Source organism: Panthera tigris, chromosome B2, assembly GCF_018350195.1.
Source record: "Panthera tigris isolate Pti1 chromosome B2, P.tigris_Pti1_mat1.1, whole genome shotgun sequence".
In the NCBI taxonomy this organism is placed as follows: domain Eukaryota; kingdom Metazoa; phylum Chordata; class Mammalia; order Carnivora; family Felidae; genus Panthera; species Panthera tigris.
In genome coordinates, this window is record NC_056664.1 from 120954066 (window position 1) to 120980566 (window position 26501).

The window sequence follows — 26501 nt, forward strand, 5'->3', positions numbered from 1 at the left end:
GTTAGTAGTATGGATGGAATTTTCAGGGGGAAGATTTCCACCAAAGCCAAGCTGGTGTATGCTTGCTGTTCGTCACTTAACCCCAACCTCCTACTGCCACCACACCTCTCCCACGCTGGGTGCGTCCCCTTAATGTCTCCACCCCCTTAAACAACAATCAATTGTACACATAACGCAAATAAGAAGACTGCACTTTATCACAATTTAAGAAGGGAGAAATAAACACTCATTTCTACTACTGTTGCTACTATTTTTTGATGCTAAACTTTTTTTTTTAATGTTTATTTATTTCTGAGACAGAGAGAGACAGAGCATGAGTGGGGGAGGGGCAGAGAGAGAGAGAGGGAGGCACAGACTCGGAAGCAGGCTCCAGGCTCTGAGCTGTCAGCACAGAGCCTGATGCGGGGCTCGAACTCCCAAGCTGTGACATCATGACCTGAGCCGAAGCCGGACACTTAACCGATTGCACCACCCAGGCGCCCCGATGCTAAATTCTTAACAGTTAATTCTATCAAGGCCTTATACAACACTGAGTGCACGTCTCTTGTTCTGGCCGCACCCCTGCCCAGTCCCAATCAATTTCTCCTGCCTAAAATCACCCTGAGTTTCCATCCAACCCTCCCATGATTCTCAGCCACGTGCTGTGCGTGATATCCACTTCACACCCAACTACAAGGGTGCCCCAAGCAAAGAAATTAAACTCAATTACAGTCAGTGGTGAGCTGTTTCTAGAACTTCTGGAAAACAAATGCTCTTTAAACCTGCCCTTGACCTTGATGAAGGCTCTGCGGATCCAGGTGTGGAATTGCAGGGGGTTCTGAACAGAGTCAGAGGGAAAAGCCAACACTGGAGAAGGCGAGTATAGATGAATGAGTCTTTGCTGACACTGAGCTGCTCCATCTAGATGGAGTCAATGTCTGGCTACCGCTAGTCTTTCTTTTTGGTTTACATCACTTTAAGTTAGGTTTTTGTCAGATCGATCTGTTAAATTCCTGATTACTATAATGCATAAATAAAACACTTTCTTAGCTTAGCAAGTTTACACTGGAGTGACAACTACTCAAACACTCTTCAGTAAAGAAATGTACTATATGGGTGTGTTTGCTCCGTGATCATTCACCCAGCAGCACACCTACACTCTGTACATTTTAGCACATGGATGTTATTCTTCCACAGAATAAAAGAAATGTTGTCACACAAGGTAAGCCGCCGATATACAAATCACACTATTTCCCAATAAAAAGGTTTATCATACAGTCCATCAGATCAGAGTCCCAGGCCCAGCTGAGGATGAATTCTACCCTAAAGCGACTTACACTCAGGAGGCAGCACAACAAATACCCATTAACTAAATTTACCTTGGAGTTTGCTGTTGCAACTTTAAAGAAAAACATGGCTTTACTCACAGGGGACTTACAGTCTATAAAGTATGCAAGATAAAGTCATCATGTATGTAATTCTAAAACAGAGAACAGGAGAAATAAATTTATGGTTAGAAATGGAGGAGTTGAAATTTAATCTGTTAGGAAAAAAAAAAAAAAAAAAAGGAATTCATGTGTCGGGAAACTTAGGTGAAAAAGATCCCATAAAATCCCCAAGTCATTTTTAGCAAGAGTGGTAGAGAACCTCATAAACAGACTCTAAGAAACAAAACACGATCTGCTGTTATGCTCAAACTAAGGCAATTTATTAGCTGGCTTTACACCTTAAATAATCTCTTGGTTACCTACAGGGACAGTTCCACTAATTCCAAACTAAGCTTTCAAAAGTTCATTGTTGGAGGAAGAACATTCTTATGCTCAACACAAAATACCTCTTTTATAACTTTCAGCAAATCTTTTCTTAGAGTTAACTAAAAAAAAAATTGCTCAGGTCAAATATTAACTACCTCAACAACCAATTTAGTTTATTTTCCATCAAAATGTGCGCAGGAGAGTTGAAAATCAAAAGAGAACACTGTAAACATTTTGTGGTTTGGCTGGAAGTAGAGTTCATTTCATGATGACTGAACGTCTTCTAATACATATTTCTGATAGTTTCCATAAACCTCAGCAAAGTAAATCCATTCACTAACATTTCAAAGGGAAAGTTGTTTTCTTAAATGAAAGTGCAATATTAGCCTTTCTTTGCCATTTGGCAACTTGAAATTTTCGCAGGAGTGCTGATTAATACTTCTTTGTAGTTGATTATATCATTTTAAGTTTCTCTCTCATTTAAAAAAATATCAATTGCACATTGTTCCTTTAACTGAACAACTGGATTCTTTAAAACAGAGGTTAGCTATTTCACTGCATTTGGAAACATGGTAGAAATTCTGACCCATCATTCTTTTATCTGTAAAAGAAAAAAACAAAAAAAGGCGCTATAATTTATTCATTCACATTTTAAGAACAACGACAAAAGGAAAATGACAGTGAAATAATCATTATATCAAGATGAAACTTTTCTTTTTTCCTGCAACTTTTCCCCTTCCCCAGTCATGCTATTTCTGAGATTTACTATAATCTCTCCATTATGTTCCACAAGACACTGTGTCTTATTTCTAGAATGCTCTTTTAGAAAGAATGCTTTGATGGATTACGTGTAACGTTGCTGACAGTGCATTAGATAACATTTACTGAATGCCAATTACGGTGCCAAGTGTTTTGTGTAGACCTTCACTTCACGACGCTGGGAGGTAGGTTCCTGTACCCCATTTTTACAGGTGAATAAACTGAAGGAGAAATGTGCTTGTGCTGCTAGGAGTCAGTGGGGTAGTAACAAACTTGGGCAGCTGGACTCCAAAGCCTTTTGCAGGATGCAAGTATAACTGGATTTGGATGCAACAGAAAGCCCCATGTTCAAAGTAGACACTCCATTCGATGAACTGAATAACTTTCATGCGGAAAACGATCAAATGAAGTAATGAAGTTCCCTTTAAAAAAATAATATTCCTAAGATTTACATTAATCATGATTGTGTGGAAGAACATTTAAATTACTGAAGTTCTCTGGTCCAGTTCTGGCTATTTTCTCCAAAATTCAACTGCACCTTACATTATACAATAGGTCCCTTTCATTAACATTAATTGAACTTTCTGAATGAATCATTTCAAAGAACACTGAGAACCAGTTATTTAAAGAAAAAACAATAATGATGGCTCTTCTATTAAATGAAATCACTTCCCCCAAATTCATTGGACTCTTAAAGTCTGTATTCTCATAATTTGGATTGCATAGTTCCAAATCTATTTTTCAACAAATTTAATTAAAAAAAATTTTTTTTAACATTTATTTATTTCTGAGAGACAGTGAAGGAGTTGGAGGGGGGCAGAGATGGGGGGAGACAAAGAATCTGAAGCAGGCTCCAGGCTCTGAGGTGTTAGCAAAGACCCAACATGGGGCTCAAACAAACAGTGAGATCGTGACCTGAGCCAAAGTCAGATGCTTAATCCACTGAGCCAGCCAGGTGCCCCGAATTTACTTTAATTTTTAATAAACGTTTATTTATTTTTGAGACGGAGAGACAGAGAGAGAGCATGTGTAAGCAAGGGAAGGGCAGAGACAGGGGGAGAGAGAGAATCCCAAGCAGGCTCCACGATGCCGGCACAGAGCCCCACGTGGGGGCTCGATCTTATGAACCCTGGGATCATGACCTGAGCCGAAATGAAGAATCGGACACTGAACCGACTGAGCCAACCCCAGGCGTCCCGAAAGTTACCTTAATTTTGAGGGATATCACTCATGGGGAAGATAGTTTGGAAGTCTCACTGTGAAAAGTTCTAAAACCACACATTTTCTTGCCATCATGTAAAAAGACTTGAACATAAATTTTAAAATCTTGTTCTCATACCATAACTGTGTTCCCCTTAAGCCATAAAGTCTCAGTGAGCATTCTCACAAAGCAGGTAAAGAAGAGACGCCACGACAGGTAACCACCCTCACGGTACCTCGGTGACCACGCCCGCGGCGATGGTGGAGCCTCCGTAGCGCAGCATGAACCTCCCCAGCTCCTTAAAGTCTTTGTACAGCTCCAGCGCCACCGGCCGTTGCGTCTGCAGCTCCACCAAGGCGTTCTGGCCTTTGGTCAGCAATCTGTCAGGACAGGGGGAGCGGGGACGACACGGATAGCCCGCAGAGGTGAATAATGCGGTAACAAGCCAAAAAATGTATATTTCACATTTCATCAACTTTCAAAAACTTAAAGAGTTTTTAAAATGAAAATATATACCTTTGAATTTTTCTGGGTCAGTTGAAAGAAATGAGAGGAATAATTCTAGATTTAAGAAATATTAGCTACATTTTATATACGTGTGTGTGTGTGTGTGTGTGTGTGTGTGTGTGTGTGTGTGTGTGTGTGTATTTTTTTACCAATCTTCCAAATACAACTCTTGAAGGACCCTATAACCTAAAATGCTCAAGGGCCCTCCACCAAAGCCTTCCTTTCATTCCCTCATGCAACTGAGAGGTTCAATATCTAATAAAGAAAGTAAAGAATTTTCATTTTAAAAGAGGAACATAATATAAAATTCTAATTGGGGGGACGAAGTGTTAGGAAGTTATGTATAAAGGGGACAAAATCTCCTAGTGCCAACAGACTATTCTAAACCTCTCTCTTTCCTTCCCTCCTCTCTCTTTTCTCACATAGGAATAATAATTCTTTAACAAGGGTTCAAAATAAAATCACATAAGATTTTCCCATCGTATGATGTCTGTAGGAAATGAACGGGGTGGGGCAGGAGCCTTCATATAAGCAGTTCCATACAAATATAAACAAAAATCCTCATGCAATGGGCCCTCCCAAACTTACGGGAAGAGTAGATCCCAAAAGGGGACATTTTGAAAATGTTCTCTAATTTAATTTCGATAACATTCTCTAATTTAATTTTGATGTGTTCTAGAAAGAAAACAGCAATTATAAACTCTCCTTCTAAAAGATTAGTTCAGAGACAGAATAAGCCAAAAAAGTTTTTAAAAAAGTATTCCAAAATTTCCAAAAATTGGCTTTGGACAATTTCAGTCCAAAGTCCCATTCCTTAGAAAGGAGAGTATCTAATATATTCATAATTTGTACTTAATGTTGTTTCTAGAAAGCTTGATTCCATCCATATGAAGCAATCAAGTCTAATTTGCCAGCGGTGGAAAGGAAGGAAAGACCAAATGGTGCTGGTGTAAAGTAAGAGAAAGGCTACAAATTAGGTGCCAGGAAAAATTAATATGAGAATATAGTAGAACCCAGAATCACTGAGCAGGGAGCAGAAGCAGGGAGGGGAAAATTCAGAATTAGATATGATGAGTCAATTTTAGATTGAGAATTCTCCCAATCACTTGTGTGGGTCAAACAACCTGGATCCTGCCAAAAATACTATAATTTATGTGAACCAGCTGACTAGGTTAAATTCCTGACTCTGCCCCCTTGCTAGCTCTGTGAACTTGAACATGTTCTATAACTTCTTTAAACCTCAGCTTCCTTATCTGAAAAATGGGGGAAATAGTACGTGCTTCGTAAGGTTGCTGAGAATATAAACCATGTGAAAGCAGTCCTGAGAGAGCCTAGGAAATAGCGGTCATTCAGATGTTCGCCATTATTTACACTTCTCGGGACATTATGGCATCAAGGACTTTAAAGACTCAGGTTAAACCTCAAGAAGTATCAATGACTACACATACTGTGGTGAGCACTGAATAATGCACAGAACTGTCAAATCACTATGCTGTACACCTGAAACTAATATAACATTGCATGTCAACCATATTTCAATACATTTTATTTTTTTTTTAATTTTTTTTTTTAACGTTTATTTATTTTTGAGACAGAGAGAGACAGAGCATGAACGGGGGAGGGTCAGAGAGAGAGGGAGACACAGAATCTGAAACAGGCTCCAGGCTCTGAGCACTCAGCACAGAGCCTGACGCGGGGCTCAAACTCATGGACCGCGAGATCGTGACCTGAGCCGAAGTTGGACGCTCAACCGACTGAGCCACCCAGGCGCCCCTCAATACATTTTTAAAATCCATCTTAAAAAAATAAAATAAAAAGAACTATTAAGGAACTATCTTCGAAAGAGAGATTCAGTAACTCTTTCTTCCTAACTGATGGAGAAACGGGCATGGGCATAGAGCAGAGTGAAGACTCACTTCCACTTGCACCCTACCTATTAGCCCACTAACCACCTCTGGGCCTCTTACCCAGGTGCAAATGAGGAGGAACACCCAAAGACTGAAAAAAAGGGGATTTTGGGTGGGATTCCCCATAGGGTTGAAACGAGGAAAACCCCAAAGCTAAAGCAGCCAAGCCAAACTGTGGTTAGTTAGCCTTTAGTTGAATCAGGGTAAAAAACTTCAGGTTCTCAGGAAGCGCTTCCTTTGAAAAATCCCAACCTTGTCCCAGCCAAAGGGAATTGTCCCCATTGAGGCCTGGATATTAACGATAATCAAGAGGGAAACGACATGGTGGTGATCACCTCAGCTTAAAGCTCCATGTGGATTCTGAACAGAAAGAAAAATTCTGGGTGGGAAAAAAACTAGAAGCTACAGGGTATGCAAATACACTTTTTGCCTGGACTATTCTTAAAGTATGGAACGCTTCTCATTAAGGAGGCGACAAGAAAGTGAAGGGCAACACTCAGGCGTAATCTGGAACTGGTGGCTAGGCATAATCGAAATTCATTCTTTAAAATGTAGAACTGACTTTTTTAAGTGCCTTTATTTTTACATCATCAGTACCTAGGGCTTGACACATATATGCAAATTTACATTAATATCTCTAGTCACAATCCACACCCCACTGCCACCATCCATAACAGAAATTATATCTAGCGGCACTCATACCTAGACGGAAGCTTAAATATATGATCTGTGTTTATTTTAATCTAGTCTGCGCAAAGGAAGATTTCTGGAACAAGTAAAATTAGATTTAGATTTCATTTATCACAAAGAGAAATACTGTCAAAATGAATTAATCAGTAAAAAATTTGCTAAATTTTAGTTTTTTTTAAATGTTTATTTATTTTTGAGAGAGACAGAGACAGAGCTTGAGCAGGGGAGGGGCAGAGAGAGAGGGAGACACAGAATCCGAAGTAGGCTCCAGGCTCTGAGCTGTCAGCACAGAGCTCAAGGCAGGGCTTGAACCCACGGACAGTGAGATCATGACCTGAGCCAAAGCCGGACGCCCAACCGCCCGAGCCACCCAGGCACCCCTTTGCTAAATTTTAAAATACTCACTTTGGCTTCTTCTTTGTGACTTCACCCGTGCTTTTGTTTAAGACGCTAATCAATCGTTTAATAACGGCAGGCTCACTGACAGTCTGGTAGTGTAACAGCACCTGAAACAAAAAATGGTCCTGTCAAAACACTCTTTATCGTGCACCCGCGGCTGTTTATCCTGGTGTCACATTCCATCATATGAATGCACTCGGCACTCCTGCCGGAAGCTTTCGGGGTCTCCAGCTGCTTCCTAAGTCCTACCATTCCGATCAGGGTGTTCCTTCACTTACTAAGGGAAAAAGGTCACAGGAGCTAGTTCGAGTCTCTCCTCCACTAACTTTAACGAACCTTAGTAGATCACACAACCTTCCTTACAGGGTCGTGATGAGAACTGAACAAGATCAGAGACAGTGCCTGGTATAGATGTTCATCAGATGCAAACTGTTCCATCACAAAAATGAGGGAAGGGGGATCATGTGATATTCAGCAGTAGTTAATGTATTCATTGTTGGATAATGAGAGTAAAATATTATATAGGACTTTATTAGACAGTCTTTGAACTCAGGCCTGACTCTACACTTTCCAAGTGTGTGATCTGGGGCAAGTCCTTTTAAAGCCCTTTATCCCCAACACCTCCAGCCTCAGGTTCCTTATCAATGAGAAAAATCAGATAATGTTATTTTGAAGTGCTGACTATTCAGTTAATTGATGATCTTAAATTTTAGCTATTATTGTTCGTGTTTTATATGTAAGGAAGTTTAATATCAAAAAGGTTAAGCAACTTAATGTGGCCATGGTGATATGTTTCAGAGGTGAATTTTAATTTTTTTTTTAATGTATGTTTATTTTTGAGAGAGACACAGACAGAACGTGAGTGGGTTAGGGGCAGAGACAGAGGGAGACACAGAATCTGAAGGAGGCTCCAGGCTCCGAGCTGTCAGCACAGAGCCCGACACGGGGCTCAAACTCACGAGCTGTGAGATCATGACCTGAGCCGAAGTTGGATGCTCAACCAACTGAGCCACCCAGGCGCCCCTCAGAGGTGAATTTTATATGCTGGGATCAACTAGAGTAAGAGTTACACTGGCTATCCTCATTCAAATGACAAGCACTAAATGTGCAATATGTCTATAGTTGGGTATAGTGGGAAGACCAAATACTCAGCAAGTGGCAAAGCTGGCAAAGTTTAAGTGGTCTGACCATTTTATGCTGTTTGCTTGAAAAAACACTGACACTTCTACTATGGGACTTCTTGGCTGGGACGGCACATTCAGAAAAGAGAAATACAAGGGGGACTTGTGGATGCACAATCCTGGACTCTGTAACTTTCTAAAAACCCAAGTCTTTCAACCAGCACTTTGTTTATTCTGTCTACTTCTCTCCCCAGGACAATGCTGCCCTCAGTCCAGGACAATCCTCTCTCATCTGAATTAAAGTGCAGGCTCCTTCCTGGTCTCTCTGCCACCACTCTTGTCCCTCCCTTAGCCAGTCTTCTTGAATCTACCAGACTGATCTTCTAAAAGATAAATTTAACGATACACCCTTGCTTTTTAAAACCATGGAAACTTTAACTCCACTACTAGGCACAAGGCCCTTCTCAACGTGACCCTCACTTCTCCAGCCTCATCTCTCTCCATCGTCTCTTCCATTCTCCGTTCCAGGCACACAGAGCTTCCACTCCCTACATGTACCACGCCCTTTGTAAGCTTTAGGCTTTTGCACACGTGATGCCTCTGGCTAGAACACAGCCTCCACCTGTGCAGCCTCACTGGGCTAACTCCTACTCATGCTACTCCAACCCTCTTAGCGTGAAGCGTCCCCTCCTGCAAGAAGCCTGACCTCTAGTCTGAGCTAGACACCTTCCTCTGGGTCCCCTAATCCCACAACATAACCTCTCACTTTTATTGCAGCTGCTGTTTTAAGTGTCTGTCATCCCATGTAAATATAAACTCTGTGACACAAGGAACTATGTATACCAGTACCAGACATTTAACCAGCACTCAGTAAGTATTTATGAAATAAATGTAAGAATGAAGGAATAAGAACACCTACAACACGTGCAAGAAGAAATCAGTCATGTGGTTTTGTTTCTTTGTTTTTTTAAAAGGCACAACCAAACCTCCATTATTCTACAAAGGCAAATTAGTTTTTGTTTTGTTTTGTTTTTTATCAATGGCATTTGACCATTATAAACTGGAAACATTCCAGAAAAATTTAATGACCAACTCTTACCAGGGGAAAAAACCTTCCACAACACATGGTAAAGTTACATTTGTGTATCCGACACAGTCAGGGGTCAAAGAGCACCAATGTGTAACATAAACCTAGTTCTACAAATCTAAGAAACATTTTTTTTGCAACAAACAGGTAAATAAGCAGAAAGCCCCTTACATGGCTCAGGTGTGACTAAGAAATCAATACCAGTCTCCATCCAAGGCTCGCCAAATTTGAAAGAACAGAGGCACACGAACCTACTTAAGTTTCTTCTAACTTCTGTGAGCTATGTGTGGGTTCCACCCAATGAGGTGGATGAAGAATGGGTCGTAGCAGTTTGGGGTACAGTGTGTGTGTGTTTTATGTCCACAGTATCTTACAGGTAGTAGCTCAGGAAAACAAAACAAAAACAAAAACAAAAAAAACCTTTGTGGAACACGAGTGAAAAAATCTACATGCCAAGTAAGTGGAAAGTAACTGTATATTATATTAACATTTAGTTCATGTTACATATAACCCAAGTCATCTATAATTCAAACCAGTATGCAGCATAATGTAAAAGGAAAAGGATTTCAAAGTGAAAAGTACTGACTACGAGTCCGGGCTTAATCACTCATTATTCGGACAGTCACCACACCCGAGTCTCCAATTCCTCACCTGGAAGTGCAGACAACACTAACACAAGTCTATGATCTTATCTGCAATTCAAAAATCCAAAAGACTGAAAACCTAAGTTGTTCCTAATTCTGCGATAACCCACTTAAGTAGCAAAAGAGGACTTGAAGTAAGGCAATTTACAGTCCTTATTTATTCTACTTAGCATTGACAAGCTGTGACGCAGAATTACTAGTATGTTTGCTTACAGGGTGTTGCCCCATCATCTGTTAGGGGTTTTACATAACATGCATGCATCACATCACCTTTCTATAATCTGAATACTTCTGAACTCTGAAACACACTAGCTTGAAGAGTTTCAGATAAGGGTTGGGACTCTACTTCATGTGGGGTTGTGAAAATAAAATTATGCAGTGTTTTATAAAACTGTAATGAGCTACATCATCTGTTAGGTGGTAAAATAAGTCAAATTATCATTTTCCTTACACTTCCAGGTGACCTATATTTTAAAACTATCAAGGCATATATGGTCCATTAGTTTACAACAAGAAAGCTAAGACCACTCAATAGGGAAAGGACAGTCCTTACAACAAATGGTGCAGGGAAAACTGGGTAATCCACATGCAAAAGAACGAAGATGAAGCCTTACTTTACCCATGTACAAAAATTAATTCAAAATGGATCAAAGACCCAAACAAAAGAATGAAAACTATGAAACTCATAGAAGAAAACAGAGAGGGAAGTTTCCTTGATGTTGAATCTGGCAATGATTTCTTATATATGACACCAGAAGTATCGGCAAAAGATAAATGGGACCTCATCAAAATTAAAAACTGTTGTACATCAAACAGCATTATTAAGAGATTAAAACGACAGCCCACAGAATGGAAGACAATATCTGCAAATCACATATCTAATAAGGGATTAATATCCAAAATACATAAAGTACTGAAAAGATACTCAACATCACTAACCATTAGGGGAAATGCAAATCAAAACCACAATGAAATACCACTCACTTCACAACCATTAGTTTGCCTATCAGTTAAAAGCATCCTACTCTTGATTTTTGGCTCAGGTCATGATCTCATGGTTTGTGAGTTCGAGCCCCACATCGGGCTTTGCGCAGATGGCACACAGAGCCTGTTTGGATTCTCTCTCTCAAAATAAAGAAGCTTAAAAAAATCATCCACACCGCCCCCCCCGCCCCTTACACACACACACTACCAAGTGTTGGTGAGGAAGTGGAGAAAAGAGGCCACTTGCACACTGCTAGAAAGAGCATAAAATGGTGCGGCTACTATGAAAAATAGTCTGGCGGTTCTTCAAAAAGTTAAACACAGAATTACCACATGATCCAGCAATTCCACTCTTAGATACACACTCAAAAAAACTGAAGAAAAAAAAAAGGGGGGGGGGGTCAAACAGATACTTGTATGCCAATGTTCAAGGAAGCATTATTCGCAATTGCCAAAAGATGGAAACAACCCCAAGGTCCATCAACGGATGAACGGATAAACGATACATGGCATACACATACTATTCAACCTTAAAAAGAAATGAAATTCTGACATGTGCTACAATACTGATGAACTCTGAAAACATTATGCTAAATGAAGTAAGTCAGACACAAAAGGACAAAACCGTATGATTCCACTTATGAGGGACGTAAGATAGGCAAATTCATAAAGAAAGAAAGTAGAATATCGGTTGCCAAGGGAAAAAGGGAAGGAGTAACAGGGAGTTTTTGCGTAGAGGATACAGAGGTTCAGTAGGGGGTGAGGAAAAAGTTGTGGTGATGGATGGTGTTGTGTTGACGGTCGCACAAAAACGTGAGTGTACTAAACGCCACTGAACTGTACGCTTAAAAACCATTAAAATGGTAAATTTTATGTTACAAAATATTTTACAGTAAAAAAGCATAAGTTTAGTTAAAGTCGAACCCATTCTTCTATTTTTCTTCTTAAATAGAGTTTACCATACAAACTAAGAGACACAAATACTTTATGTAGTGTTAAGAAATGAGTCCCCAAATAGCAAAATTTTAATTGCTTGGGAAGCCTCTTCTCGGTTTAAAAACAAAACAAATAAACCAACAAACAAAAACTGAAGGTTCCTTCCCACAAGGGGCAGATTAAATGACAAAACACGACTGTTTTATTCTGAAACAAATTTCATCCTCGTATTCGTGAATCAATATACGCGGTGTAATTTCATAAAGGAACACGGACAAACTTTCAATTCATACTTATTTTTAAGAAACTACTGTAGACAGGAAGACAGTATTACTATTCAAAGTAACTACTGACCTCTTGACCTCTCTACCTCTCCAATGGCAAAAATTATTGCTGCATGAGTAAAAACTCGCCGTAACCAACCTCTCCAGTTTCTCCCCACTGGACATACTGCTTTCTAAGAACGAGTGCCATTCATTCACAGCAATTAAGCTACAGTTTCTTGCCTGTTAAAGAAGAATTCTGAATATTTAAAAATTAAATATTTTCAACTATAACAACTATTTTGGAGAAACAATTTTAGTCTTTTTTTAGCATTTGGGAGAAATGGTATATGATTAAAACTAAAATTCTTGAACAGTATCTTATATTTTTTATATGACCAAATTTACATAGCAATAATTACAAAGAGTTATAATCAAAGTGCATGGTTATTTCAAAGGCGTGTAAGTATAAAATGAATTTAAATAAGCTAAATAAATTTATTCCCAACCTCTAAAACATGATCACTAACTAAACTGAGCTTAAAGGTCAATTACTACTACTGTCTTATTTTTATTTCAAAGATGCATTAAATGCTGAAAACGATCTGTTTATATTTTCAAAGGCAAGCCATTTAATTCCACTAAATATTTTATTGTCGTGCAAATCTGTACTATATGAGCTGACCAAGAAAGAAAAAAAAAAAGTCTAATAGGAAAAACTTCATCTGTTAAGTGGCAAAAGCAAAGTATCAAACTCTAAACACAGGATGGCCCCAAACATCTGAAAAAAAATTACACATAAAAGAAGAAACCCATGCAATTCACAGGCAGTGTATCTTCTGGCCAAGTAATATTAGAGTAGAAAAACTCCTCTCCTTCCCATAAATGTGCATGTTCAGATGATGCTGGTAAATGATAACCTACAAACAAACCTCACAGCCTGCAGGGTCTAAATGTGTTGCTTCAGCCCAATTAAAGTTAACCCTGTGTCAAGCATCCCCAGAACGTATTCATAAATACCAATGGGTGGACAACACGCACACATAAATATACACTAAATGTAAAGTGTAGAGATATTTATGTAGTATGCAATTACAGAGTATTCTTATCTTTTATGTGTGTGTTTTCCAAAGTTTTCTATAATAATGTGTTACTTTTATAATCAAAAACACTATAAATAAGCATATTAAAACCAGAACAGAAGACATAATCTAAGATTAGTCAGGTAGCCTCTAGAACACAGTAAAAAACATCAACCATTTTCCCTAAATGCGTTTTACTATTATCCTTACTTTGTATCCTGTTGATTACAAAATTTCTTTTTAATGCCTCCCTGAAAAAATCATCAGACTCAAGGACCAAAATGAAAAAATACAAATGACTTTCAAAGTCTAATTTCATGTTTTTCTGGATTAGGGTAGTAAGAGGTTAGCTGAAAATAACTATAATAGCATTCTCGCTTGTAAAGTAAGTTACACTTTTTAAGATGAAGTTACTCTGAATTTATAAAAACAATAACAAACATTTTGAAACTTACAGGAAATCCTTTAGTGATAGGAATTTCAATATTAAAGATGAGGATCCGAGCTCTGAAACGAGTGCAAGCTTTAATGGGTTCTTTGGGGCCACAGAATATGCAGCCAACACTGTAACAGAAAAAAAACAGAGACGGGGTGGGGGGGGAGGGGGGAGAGAAGGTACTTGAAGAACAAATAAATACACATCAAATAGGAATATCTCTAAAACCATTTACAAATAAAACAATCAAGTAAATTGGGGACTTTTCTAAATACTCCCTTCTGGGTTAAGGCAAAGCTTATACCATTATTAACCTTCCACCATTTTCATACGTTACAGCTTTCACTCAAAGAACGTGTTGAGTACACGTGCTGACATGTATTAATTTCAGTTTTAAGCAGATTTTGCTCATCATTTTTACATTTCTACAAGTGCCTATTTTTGGCCAAATGAAATTCGAAATTAATACTCATTCTTTCAGTTCAGTAGGTGAGTTGCAAAATCTATGTTTTGAGGTCCTACATCCAAAATAAGGGTCGCTTAAACTCATTTTCTCACTCACTTGATCTTGATGATATCCATGCCAACCAGCGTAAGACTAACATGATCACCTGCCGCCGCCCAATCAACAGGTTCATCATGCAGAGTGATTCCTGGAAATGAGTAAGAACCAAAGCATACAGTGAAACACCTCAATATCAAACCATAACAACCAAGAGAGCTTGGCTGATTTATGCCTCATCAGTCACTACTCATCATTTTCAATATGAATGGATTGAGAATGAGAAGTGTAACTGTGAGCGTTGAGGAAAACACACTTCCTCTAGACTTGACTCTTCTAGAACACCACCCTAAACATAAAGTGACTTGTATTTGTCCAAAAAAGGCTGATTTCTGCTTATTTAATCAAGGTTTTAAAACTCATTTATACAATTCATTTTATAACTCATTTATACAGCTATTAAACATGCCCCCATTCAAATAGTTCTCTTATATTAATAGATGCGGGCATAATAACGCAGTTCAAATCACTTAATAACATAAAATATGGGACTAGGGGAGGTGTCCAGTAACCCTTAGGGCATCAGTGCTCAGTCAGATGGTACTCTTGACAGGCCCCTTCACTATTCCTGGCTCAAAAGAAATGCTTCCCAGAAAGAGAGAGAGATCCACAATGCTAACTGGTTATAAGAAAAGTGTAAGGAAATTTAATTTAAAAATGATCCCAGGTGTTGCTATACACCTTTATTACCGAGGGATAATCCTGGAGAACAATTACAAAGGGCATTACTCCACTACCTTATTCAAAAGCTATTAAAAGGTATCTCATATTTTCTGATTCTATGGGGCAAATTAATGGGCTAATAGTAAGCTCCTTTCCACTAGAACTTGAACCTTTTGATGAAGACAGTGCATAGGCCAACCACTGTGAAATAGTTCTTGATGGACATATTTTTAGTAAATGATAACTCACCCATATCTTTCTCAAAATACTATTTTTTTCCCATGTAGCATACACTTAAGAAACTCTTAAGTTTCTTTTAGACTTTTTATGAGTTCAAAGAGAACTTTAAAAGCTCTGAGACAACCTAGAGTTTTATTTGAAATTTTTATGTATGTATATACCTGCATTAGTCTAGGAGGAGCCATAACTTTTATCAAGGCATCAAAGAGGTTCTTGACTCCAAAAACTTAACAATTATAATATTAAGGAATGTTTGTTAAATTTTCAACTAATTAAATTTAGTTTTTAAATGTAAACTTATTAAAAAAAATTTTTTTAAAAAGGTGGGGGGGCACCTGGGTGGCTCAGTTGGTTAAGTGTCCGACTTCAGCTCAGGTCATGGTATCACGGTCCATGAGTTAGAGCCCCGCACCGGGCTCTGTGCTGACAGCTCAGAGCCTGGAGCCTGCTTCGGATTCTGTGTCTCCCTCTCTCTCTGACCCTCCCCCGTTCATGCTCTGTCTCTGTCTCAAAAATAAATAAACATTAAAAAAAAATGTTTTTTTAAATGTAAACTTAAAGTGATCACATCTGATTTTTGTTATGAAATGTGGAACTGAAGGCAGGAGCTGGCCACTTACAAAGAGATTGCCTTTAGTTTAGGATTTTGAAGAGCTCTCATACTAGAATTTTAATTCGCAATATAAAATTTTGTAGAGGCAATCTATAATCTGATTTTCTCCCTCCAAATATGTTACACTGTCCTATATATGATACTCATCTTCTTAAGGACCTTCTTCATGAGACAGACATCACACAAAGTAGTACTTTTTTAACACTCCAAAAACTCGATGTGTTAATAAAATGAAAACACAATTTAGAATTTCCATTTCTTGGTAGCAGATTTAGTCACTTCTCTCTTTTTAGGAGATGTTACTGGTTAGTGATAGAATTGTTGAGATAGAAGGGTGCACTGAGCAATTAAGTAAATCAAGCAAAAGCAACGGAGCTAGAAATTGAGGACTGAGGGGCGCCTGGGTGGTTCAGTCAGTTAAGCACCTGACGTCAGCTCAGGTCATGATTCCCACAGTTCCTGAGTTTGAGCCCTGCATCAAACTCCGTGCTGACAGCTCAGAGCCTGGAGCCTGCTCTGGATTCTGTGTCTCCTACTCTCTCTGGCCCTCCCTTTGCTCACACTCTCTCTCTCTCAAAAATAAATAAAAATTCCAAAAAAAAAAAAAAAAAAAAAGAAAAGAAATTGAGGACTGAGAACCTCCAAGTTGGGTTACAAGAGTAGCCATCAAGGAGTAGGGTATGATCTCAGGTACTTCTTACACAGCTTTCCTTTAAGATTAAAGATAAATGATTAGAGTTTTTCTGGTGGGGAAGGGACAGGAAGAAGAGAGGGAAAGAATGTGGGACTTACAGATGTAAATTATGATTCTGGAGGTCACAAAAGAGCCGGTCTGTAAGGTCCATGATAATTTTAGGACAATGGTTTTAGTTTTAATTCATGTCTGTTGATTATTTTAAAACTTCCTATCTCAAAAAAGCTCATTAACCTACAAAGAAATTAGTATTTCAAAAGTGTTGTTGCTCTTGATCACTTTAAAAAACAGTAAGAGATCTGAACTTGCAAATAATAGATCAATGGAAAATGATTCTTTTTAAAAAAGTGTGCATTACTTGTCATCTAAATAGAATTTTCATGATCCCTAAACCAGCAGAAAGAAAAAAGCAAAATGGAAATAACTTTGGCTTTCATTCCCCTATTCATCTTTAAATTTGTTCTAAATTGTTACCTAAACAGATATTCATTAATTTCTTAGACTCTAAGAAATCTGCTTTTAAAGTAAGCAAATTAATTTTTAAAAATGTACATTCAAATTTATCATCCAGTCAGGTACAACTCTGGATATAAACTATAATAAGAGTAACAGAGAAAAGTACTGAAATTTAACAACTTGTAACATTCTCAATATACTGTAATTTAAAATTGCTATAAATTGTTACTTTGAAGTATAAATCAGAATGTCAGGTCTATGTTGAAGTTGGAGGCTTAGCTGGAAACTAGATTAAGGTAAGTACAGAATTATAAACTTTTAAGCAGAATTCAGAACAACAAGTACACTTGTAAGGTCAAAAGATTAGAAAATAGAAATAGTTATTGGTCAGTGTGAAAGGTCACATATTACATGTGGGAAAGCAGTAATTCTGGCACGTTAGCTCAATTTCTCTTTTTAACATTAGGATTCTCTGCATTTGCATCTTATTTTCTTAGGTCTTTCTGCAAAAAACAATTTTTTTTTGGTATAAGCATGATTAAACTGTTAACTGATAGTAATTCTGAAATACAAATTTCAAAACAACTAGTTACTGACTGTTTAGTGCCAGGATGGGGTTAAATTTAATTTCTGCTGCTGAATACTATTTTCAATGTATCTGTCAGGTGTCTATACATCTGGTTAGATCCTAACCAGGCTTTTAGAATCAGTGTCAGGAAAAAAAAAAAAAAAAAAAGAAATGCTACCACAGTTAGAATGTTCTGTGTACATTTATACACACATAGTCACAACAGAAAAAATCGTTTAATGTTTTCACATTTTTATCTTCAACAGTTAGTATCATTTTGACAGTCAGTTACAATTTCACTAAGAGGTTATTTACTTAGGAGTTAATAACTAAACTACTTTTAAAAATCTGCTGTCTCAACTTAAAGGTTTTCAGCAAAAGAATCTTGCAGAGGAATACCTTTCGCAGTACAAGTTTCATTAGGAGGCATTGCTAGTAGTCGGTCACCGGTCTGGATATAGCCAGCTTCAATTTTACCAGTTACACAAAATCCAGATCCTTGATCTGCAAAATACACCCAAATCTTACAACTCATGTAGCCACGTTATCTAATGATTCAAGCTGTTAGCTACGTTTTGTTCCCTAGTAGGTTATATAAAACTAGTAGTTCAATGAACATTTAGCAATGATCATTTCAGAATTTGTAACATTATCTACTAAATAAGACATACCACATTCTACTCTATATCTTCTTACAAATAAAAATATTCATGTTACAAAAAGGGAGATTCATTCCTCTTTCAAATATTTAGTGTTTACCAAGTACCAAGCCATGTGCTAGCCTCTAGGAATAAAGAGATGAAAATATAAGTCCCTACCTGTAAAGGGGTTTTACTCTAGTGAAGAGAAAGACAAAAACAATTACACTGTCCAGAGACAAGTATAACTTAGGACGTACAATGAAAACAGAAAGAGGTACACCGAAGAATTCATGATGAGGGGGAATGACTGCACGTTAGCTGGGCACTCGGGGAAAGAACAAGAGTTTATAAGGTCCTTGTGTATATGGGGAGGGAAAGAAGGAAAACACCAATGACCCAGGATACTATATAAGCAAAGGCAGAGTCATAACCAAATGTGAGATGTACGAAGACCCGTGTGTCACGTATAAGGAATGCTTATGGCACCACATGAGGCAACAGGGGGAGGCAAAGGGCAAACAATAAAGGGACCTCATAAATCATAGTCAGGGCTTGAATTTCATCCTCAGTTAAGGAATAGGAAGCCGGTAAAGAAATGTGAACAGAGAAGTGACATGATGGTATTTCGGTGTCAGAGAGGAGGGGAGACTGACTGCAGACTGGAAGCAAACTCAAGAATTTGGGAATAAGTTATGACAGATTGAAGGTGATGAGGTAGAAGAGGGATAAAGGCAAAAAGGGGAAGTCTAAGATGATGGTGCATCAAATGTGAGATAGGAAATTAAGGAACAAGATCCATTTTAGCCTTGGTGAATCTGAAGTGCCTGCCAGACATACAGGTGGAGACAATGCATTCCAGGGGGCACCAATCACATCAAATTCCATGAGAATGGGACCCTGGGAGCACACTCCCTGTGGAGCTGTCCAGTAGCAGTTACCACATGTATCCGGAAAGTGAGAACAGGTTTGGGTTGGAGATACTGACTTGGGAAGCATCAAGACACAGGAGGTAGATGAGTCATGGATGTCTGTCTGAAAACAGCACGTCAAGTAAGAAAAAGACTGAGGCAGAACATCAGTTAGGAGTCAGAAAAAGAGGAGCCCACAGAGAAGATACGGAGAGGTCTGAGAAATGGACAGGACAGTAAGAGAAAGTGGGTCACAGAAACCAAGGGAGAAAAGTTTCAAGGCGGATATGGCTACCAGCTTCAGAAGTAATGCCAAATTCAAGTAAGATGAAAGACAGAACTGAAAACTCTGTAGGGACTGTGGCAACCAAAGGGTCATTTGGTAACCTCAGCGGGAACATGCTAAGGGGGAGTAGTGTAGGCAGAAGCCAGGAAGCAGCCTGAGAAGAGAGAGAGAATAGCAGGTAAAGAGGTAGAGTTAGCAAACACTGTTATTCAAAACACTATTTTTGTATTCTGTGTGTTAAAGAGATAACAGGCATTTTAAAAAGCATTACCGGTATTTCTTCTGCTACTAGAACGTGGAAAGCTAGTAATAATAATGATTCATTTTAATTTCACTGAATGATTTTTTGGGAAGCACCTTCATTTATTAAACAATTATTAAGCATGTATACGTGGGAGGCACTAGTCTGCACTGAGCTAGGTCCTGCAGATAAAGATACAGAAGAGACAGTACTGGCCCTTAAGGACTCCACAATCTAAGTTCAATAAAAAGCACAGAAACAATTACACTACTGACTGAACAATACACTGACAGAAGATACTGAGAACACAGAAGGGCACCTTAGGGTACATGATGGGTGAGCCCATCAGTTACCAAATTATTGCTGCTCAGTTCGAAATCCATTCTGCACTGCCTATTCCATGATAATGGCGATTTGGGAGACCACTGACATCTTTACTGTAATGATTATTCCAACAATTACGTTATACCCTTCCATTTATTAATATCTTTTATTTCATTTCTATTTTATAGTTTTCGAAATAGGGTTTTGTACACATTAAACTGGATGTACTCTTGGGTATTTATTTAATACAACACGTTCTCCAACATGGCCTTCTAAGTTTGCCCTTCCTTGCATCCTCTTCCTCAGCCTTCTGGTACCATATAGAGTTTCCTTACATCTTATAATCACTCTTTTATCATATTAATAATTCTTTGTCTCAAACTTCTCTTTTCAGCTATGGATGGCATCTTTCTCCTGATTGGACCCAGACTCTGCTACAGATAGGTACGAAATGGGCAAGAAAAGAGAAAGACATAGTGGTAACAAAGATTCTGTATTGGTTAAGAAATAGTGAACAATCCAGTTTGGTTGAAGGATACAGAAACTAAAAAGATCTATTGAGAGGGAAAAAAAACCATGAGGCTAGAAGATAAAGGGCAAGAGATTTCACACCTGGAAGAAGAGTATGAGCTGAGGAAACGATGTAAGCTGAAGTAAACTGAAGATTTTTCTGGGGAGGGGCATTAAATAACTAGAACTATGCACTTCAAGATTTATTGGGCCTTGATCCTTACGCTGGCATAAAGAAGGGGGAATATGAAGACAATGCAATGATTTCGTCTAAGAAAAGAGGTCAGGGGAAAAATGGAAAAGCAGGGACCGTACTAAAGAAGAACCAGGGAGGCAGCGCTTACCTTTGAAAACATCAGATACACATAATCTAAAAGGCTTATCAACAGATCTCTGAGGCGGTTTGAAGGAATCTGGAAAAAAATGGTAAAAACCAAGGTTTAATTTAAAAGTAATTCTTGACTCAGGTCTAGTCGGCCCATTGTCATCCCATGTCTCCTAGAAAATAATTTTCTTTTATACTTACTAATAGCAAATTGACTCTCATTCATCTAGCATTTTGTGGTTTATGAAATGTTTTCATATACGTTATCTCATTTAATGTCAACAACCATCTATTGGTTAGGTAGGCACGAACCTCAGTAATTAAATAAGGGAAATGGAGTTGAAATTTAGTTGAAATACTGCAGAGGATTTCAAAACTACTACTCTAGCTCTTCTGACTATAAAACCTATGCTTTTTCACACACATCACTTGTCTCCCATCCAGAACTCTAAATGACAACATCAAGCTTATAATGTACTAAATTCTTACCAATTTGTTCTAATAAACATAGTCCTTTATACCATTTTGTGAGTTCACTTGATTGAGATCTTGTGATTAGATTTTCACCACTGAGACCACTTGTAGGGATGAAAGCTACATCACTCTCCTATTAAAAAAGATTGAATATATGAAACTTAATACAACACTGTTTTCAAAAGGTAAAAGACCCACCATTACCATGCTGCACCAAGTTTGTAAAAGCAACAACATACTTTTTAAAAAGTAATAGAGGGGCACCTGAGTGGCTCAGTCACTTAAATGTCCTTTGGCTCAAATGATTTTGGCTCAGGTCTTATCTCACAGTTTGTGGGACCAAGCCCCGCGATGGGCTCTGTGCTGACAGTGCACAGCCTGCTTGGGATTCTTTCTCCCTCCCCCCCCCCACCCCTCCCCTGCCTGCACTGGCTCTTTCTCACTCAAACATTTAGTAATAGAAATCACAGAACTACAGCCTTGAAGTTATCTGATCCAACAGTTTTCAACTTTTTTGATTTTTGTAAGAAACTTACAAATTTGTTCAAAACACTCAAGCACTTTTGTTGGGCAACAAACGCTTTGCTAGAGAAATTCCTCTCCACTAGTTTCCACTGCAGTGGAAGTGTGGTTTCCACTCCTCTGGTACCTCCCTAAACCTATCCACCTAATTTAATAGCTGGAGAAAAGTCTTTTACTTATGTTAAATCCAAGCCAAGTTATAAAATATGTGCAATTTTCTAAGGCAAAGTAATCCTAAGAATATAAGATATACAAAAGACCAGGCAGAAATAAAAACAAACAGAATTAAACATACTTAATAAGACAAGAGCAATCAGTAAAATGAGACTTAAGGTACCAAATAAATTTAAATTTATCTTACCTTAAAACCTGCTTGTTTAAGAAAGTGCCCAAGTTTTCCAGTAATCTCTTGAAACCTTTCTTGTTGCCAATTAACCTGACAAAGATTCAATTTTTAAAACTATGCCTCAGATTATGCTATAAATAAAATTTAAATTTCTGCAACAAAATATTAAAAAGTCAAGACTACAAAATAAAAATATAAAATCTATTAAATATGAAATCTATTAAAATTTAAACTTGGAATATCAGATCTTACTATTAATATGATCTAAAAATAACTTTCCCTACAACAGAAAACCTAGAAAGAAACTGCAAGACATACAGAATTTTTTGTATATAGCTATAAGTGATTTCAAATTTGGGGAGACAGAGTGAAGGATTCATTAAGTTATGCTCAGACCAACTGCTGATGTAAAATAAAATTACTGATGCACCCCCACCGCAAGCCAAATAGACTAAAAATGTATGTTATATGAACTCTATCTAACAATATGCATGCTGTAGTATTTAGAGGTAAGTGTAACAACGTGTGTAACTTACTTGGAAATTCTTGTCAAAATAAGATGAATTAATAGGGAGACACAGGGGTAGATAAGACAAAGATGAGATCAGTAAGTAGGAGAATCTTAAGTAGAGGGTATAGTATGGTATTTATCGTAAAACTCTCTCCACTATTTTTTTCCTAATCTTTACATTTGAAAATTTTCGTACTAAAACACTGGGAAAAATAAAAAGTATGTGTAACAATAATACTGTAAAAGAACCATGTAGAAAATTGTAAGTAAGTATCTGATCCCAAGGTAAGAAAATACCTAAGCATAAAGAATAAAAAAAAAATATGCTTATAAACTTGACTATATGTCAAAAATAAACCATAAATAAGTTGAAAAGTAAAATAACTGGGAAAAATACCTAAGACAAGATAAAGGATTAATATCTATATAAGTAAATTATACATAAAAATCAGTAAGAAAAAAATGTTTCAAAAATAAGCAAATTATATAAATAATTCCCAAAATAAAACCATAAATGGTTAATAAATATACAAAGTATATTTAAATATTATTAACATTCACTAAAGAGTCGGTTAAAAAACAAAAAACATGTTTGGCAGTGCCTGGGTGGCTCAGTTGGTTAAGCGTCTGACTTCAGCTCAGCTCATGATCTCAAGGTTTGTGGGTTCGAATTCCATGTCAGGCTCTGTGCTGACAGCCCAGAACCTGGAGGCTGCTTCGGATTCTCTTTCTCCTTCTCTGTCTGCCTGTCCCCTGCTTGTGCTCTCTCAGTCTCTCAAAAACATTTAAAAAAAAAAAAAAAAAGCATTAAAATAAATTTAGGAGCTCCTGGGTGGCTCAGTCAGTTGAACATCTGACTTCAGCTCAGGTCATGATCTTGCAGTTCATGAGTTCGAGCCCCGTGTCAGGCTCTGTGCTGACAGCTCAGGGCCTGGAGCCTGCTTAGGATTCTGTGTCTCCCTATTTGTCTGCTCCTCCCCTGCTCATACTGTCTCTCTCTCAAAAGTAAATAAAGATTAAATAAATAAATAAATAAATAAATAAATAAATAAATATGTTTGGCATATCAAATTAGAAAATAATCATTTAATAACAGCAGTGTTGATAAGAGTTTGGGAAAATGACTACACCATATGTGCCAAGAGTAAATACCAGAAGATTTCTTGAAGGCATTTTGATCATACATAGCAAGTCTTTAAAAATGCATATGCCCGTAGGCCCAAACATTTTCATAAAATAAACAATTTCTAAATACACTACACACACACACACACACACACACACACACACACACACACACACGGAAATATTCAAAAGTCGGGGATTATTTGAACAAGTTATAGTATTTTTTGAAAATAGACTAGAATAAAGCTATAAAAACAAGCTGTTTATACAAAAATTAATTACTTAGAAACATGCACAAGAACATTATCAATTTTTTTAAAAAGGAGCTAACAAAAATAACACGATGTTATGAAGAAAAATATTGTCATCTATAAAAATAAACTGGATGGATGCACAGAACGAAAAGTTAAAAGATTTTGGGGAAAAAAAGAGAGTTGGAAATATGGGTTATTTTGGGTTTCTTTACACTAAATTCATTGTGTATTATTTTAACCAAAAACAATTTTAAAAATTTAACTTTTTAAAATTATCTCCGAAAATGAGAAGACATCTTCTTGCTTAAAAATCACTAGTATTTCATTTATTTAATACCAGGATCGTGCATTTTTTTTAACTATGGTAACCAAACTAGTAAGATGTACACTAGCCACATCCGAGGTCATCGATACAGCAGAAGAACATTTTAGTTAACATCTACAATGAATTCTCAGTCGCCTTCAAATACCTGATCCATCTTATTGACTGCAACCGCAAGCTGAGTTACTCCAAGAGAACGAACCAAGAGGCCATGTTCTCGTGTCTGTCCCCCGGTCTCAAATCCAGCTTCAAACTCTCCCCTGCTGGCGTCTACAACTAAAATGGCTACATCCGCCTAAGAAAAAAGAAATAATCAAAATTAGAAATAATGTCACAGCATTTTAATTCAAAGGACAAATTAGTCAATTAGTTGTGGTCAGATTTTATTTGTTTTTTTTAATTGTGGTCAGATTTTAATGGCAGACTCTAACCTGACACCAAACCCTAAAGCAAATCAAACGAAAGAATTACATAGATGGATTAAAACTTAAATATTAGAAAAACTAGCATGTGGCCAAAAATAACGATACAAAGAATTTAAAAATTCCCATATTTGATTATATAACAATTAAAATATCTAGACAAAGGAGGGAAAACATAAGCACAATTAAAACGTAAGTAAACTGAGGGGCGCCTGCGTGGCTCAGTCAGTTAAGCCTCCAACTTCGGCTCAGGTCATGATCTCACGGTTTGTGAGTTCAAGCCCCTCATCGGGCTCTGTGATGACAGCTCGGAGCCTGGAGTCTGCTTCGGATTCTGTGTCTCCTTCTCTCTCTGCCCCTCCCTCACTTGTGCTCTGTCTCTATCTGCCTCTCAAAAATAAAATAAATGTAAAAAAAAATAATAAAATAAGTAAACAGGGATAGGTATTGGTAAAAATTATAATCTTAATATGAAGCCTTTACTAAAATAGGAAAAAAAAAAAAGACATAGCTCTGCAGAGAACTAGATAAAGAATACAAGCAATTTGCTAAAGAAGAAATATAAATGGCCAAGAAACATTAAAAAATTCAAATTCAGGGGCGCCTGGGTGGCTCAGTCAGTTGAGCGTCCGACTTTGGCTCAGGTCATGATCTCAGGGTCTGTGAGTTCAAGCCCTGCGTCGCGCTCTGTGCTGACAGCTCAGAGCCTGGAGCCTGCTTCGGATTCTGTGTCTCCCTCTCTCTCTGCCCCTCCCCTGTTTGCTGGCTCGCTCACTCTCCCTCTCTCAAAAATAAATAAATATTTAAAAAATAATAATAATTTTTAATTCATATTCACTATAAACAAACAAACAAAGGGCATTTAAAAATACATCAATATATTATTTCCTTCCCTATTTCTAGAAATCACATTAGGCCAGATTTATAAGACAGAACGATTTACTGTAGGCCAGGGTGTCTCACTAGACAGGCATTCCTATGCAGTGCCTGTGTAAGGGTGCAAATGATCTGGAGGGCATTTTCACACTAAGTATCAAGAGCCTTAAAATTATATATATCTTGCTTCCTGCCAATTCCACTCGTAGGAATTTATCCTAGAGAAGTAATTATGAATCTACACAAAGATTATCAGAGTACTATTTATCATGATGAAAAACTGAATAAACGCATTACCAAAAATAGCATATTCACCCTCTACGGCCAAGAAAAAGAACCTTGACTTAGCACAGTCTCCTAACCTTTCTGCAGTATTTTGGGAATCAGGTGAAAGACATTTTTTCCTTTCATATGCCATTTACACACACACACAAAAAAAGGGAAAAAGCTAACCTCAGCCTTAGCTCCTTTTCCTCTAGCTTTTAAATTAACACTAGTTTTACAGGTTCCCACTATTCTTTTGTGTTGATGCTTCTTTCTGTGTCTCCACTTGGATCACGTGGATGCAGTCTCTGAAAATTTGCAGTCTCTGAAAATTTGCAGGAAAGTCTGTGCAATCATAGGTGTTCCTCCATATTCATTATCATCAATTATTTCTGTCAATGCATTGTCGGGACATTCTTTAAAGGAACACTCTTTCATTTTTTCCCCTTTGCAGGCTTACCTGTTCTAACAGAGATCTGGTCTTCTCTAACCCAGGATAGACTGACTAACTCTGACAGTACCCCCCTGAGCTACCTCAGACAGGTACTTGATAAGCACTCTCTCGAGGGTCCTCTTACACTCCGTCCACATGAAACGCTCTGGCC

The 26501-nt window shown here is 37.7% G+C and overlaps 1 protein-coding gene across 4 annotated transcripts in view; it reads right to left on the reverse strand.

Annotated features, from left to right (window-relative positions):
* Positions 1 to 1665: 1665 nt before the first annotated feature.
* HBS1L (HBS1 like translational GTPase) overlaps positions 1666 to 26501 on the reverse strand; it is an 86891-nt gene continuing 62055 nt past the window's right edge. For all 4 annotated transcript variants that reach the window (XM_007078586.3, XM_042987183.1, XM_042987182.1 and 1 more), the window contains 10 exons: positions 24483 to 24629; positions 22138 to 22212; positions 21270 to 21387; positions 20800 to 20868; positions 17945 to 18049; positions 14312 to 14402; positions 13769 to 13877; positions 7203 to 7303; positions 3929 to 4073; positions 1666 to 2334 (listed from right to left, as the gene is read on the reverse strand). In XM_007078586.3, coding sequence (XP_007078648.1) covers positions 2323 to 2334; positions 3929 to 4073; positions 7203 to 7303; positions 13769 to 13877; positions 14312 to 14402; positions 17945 to 18049; positions 20800 to 20868; positions 21270 to 21387; positions 22138 to 22212; positions 24483 to 24629 — 972 coding nt within the window. In that variant the 3' untranslated portion in view covers positions 1666 to 2322. The remainder of the gene's footprint in view (positions 2335 to 3928; positions 4074 to 7202; positions 7304 to 13768; positions 13878 to 14311; positions 14403 to 17944; positions 18050 to 20799; positions 20869 to 21269; positions 21388 to 22137; positions 22213 to 24482; positions 24630 to 26501) is intronic.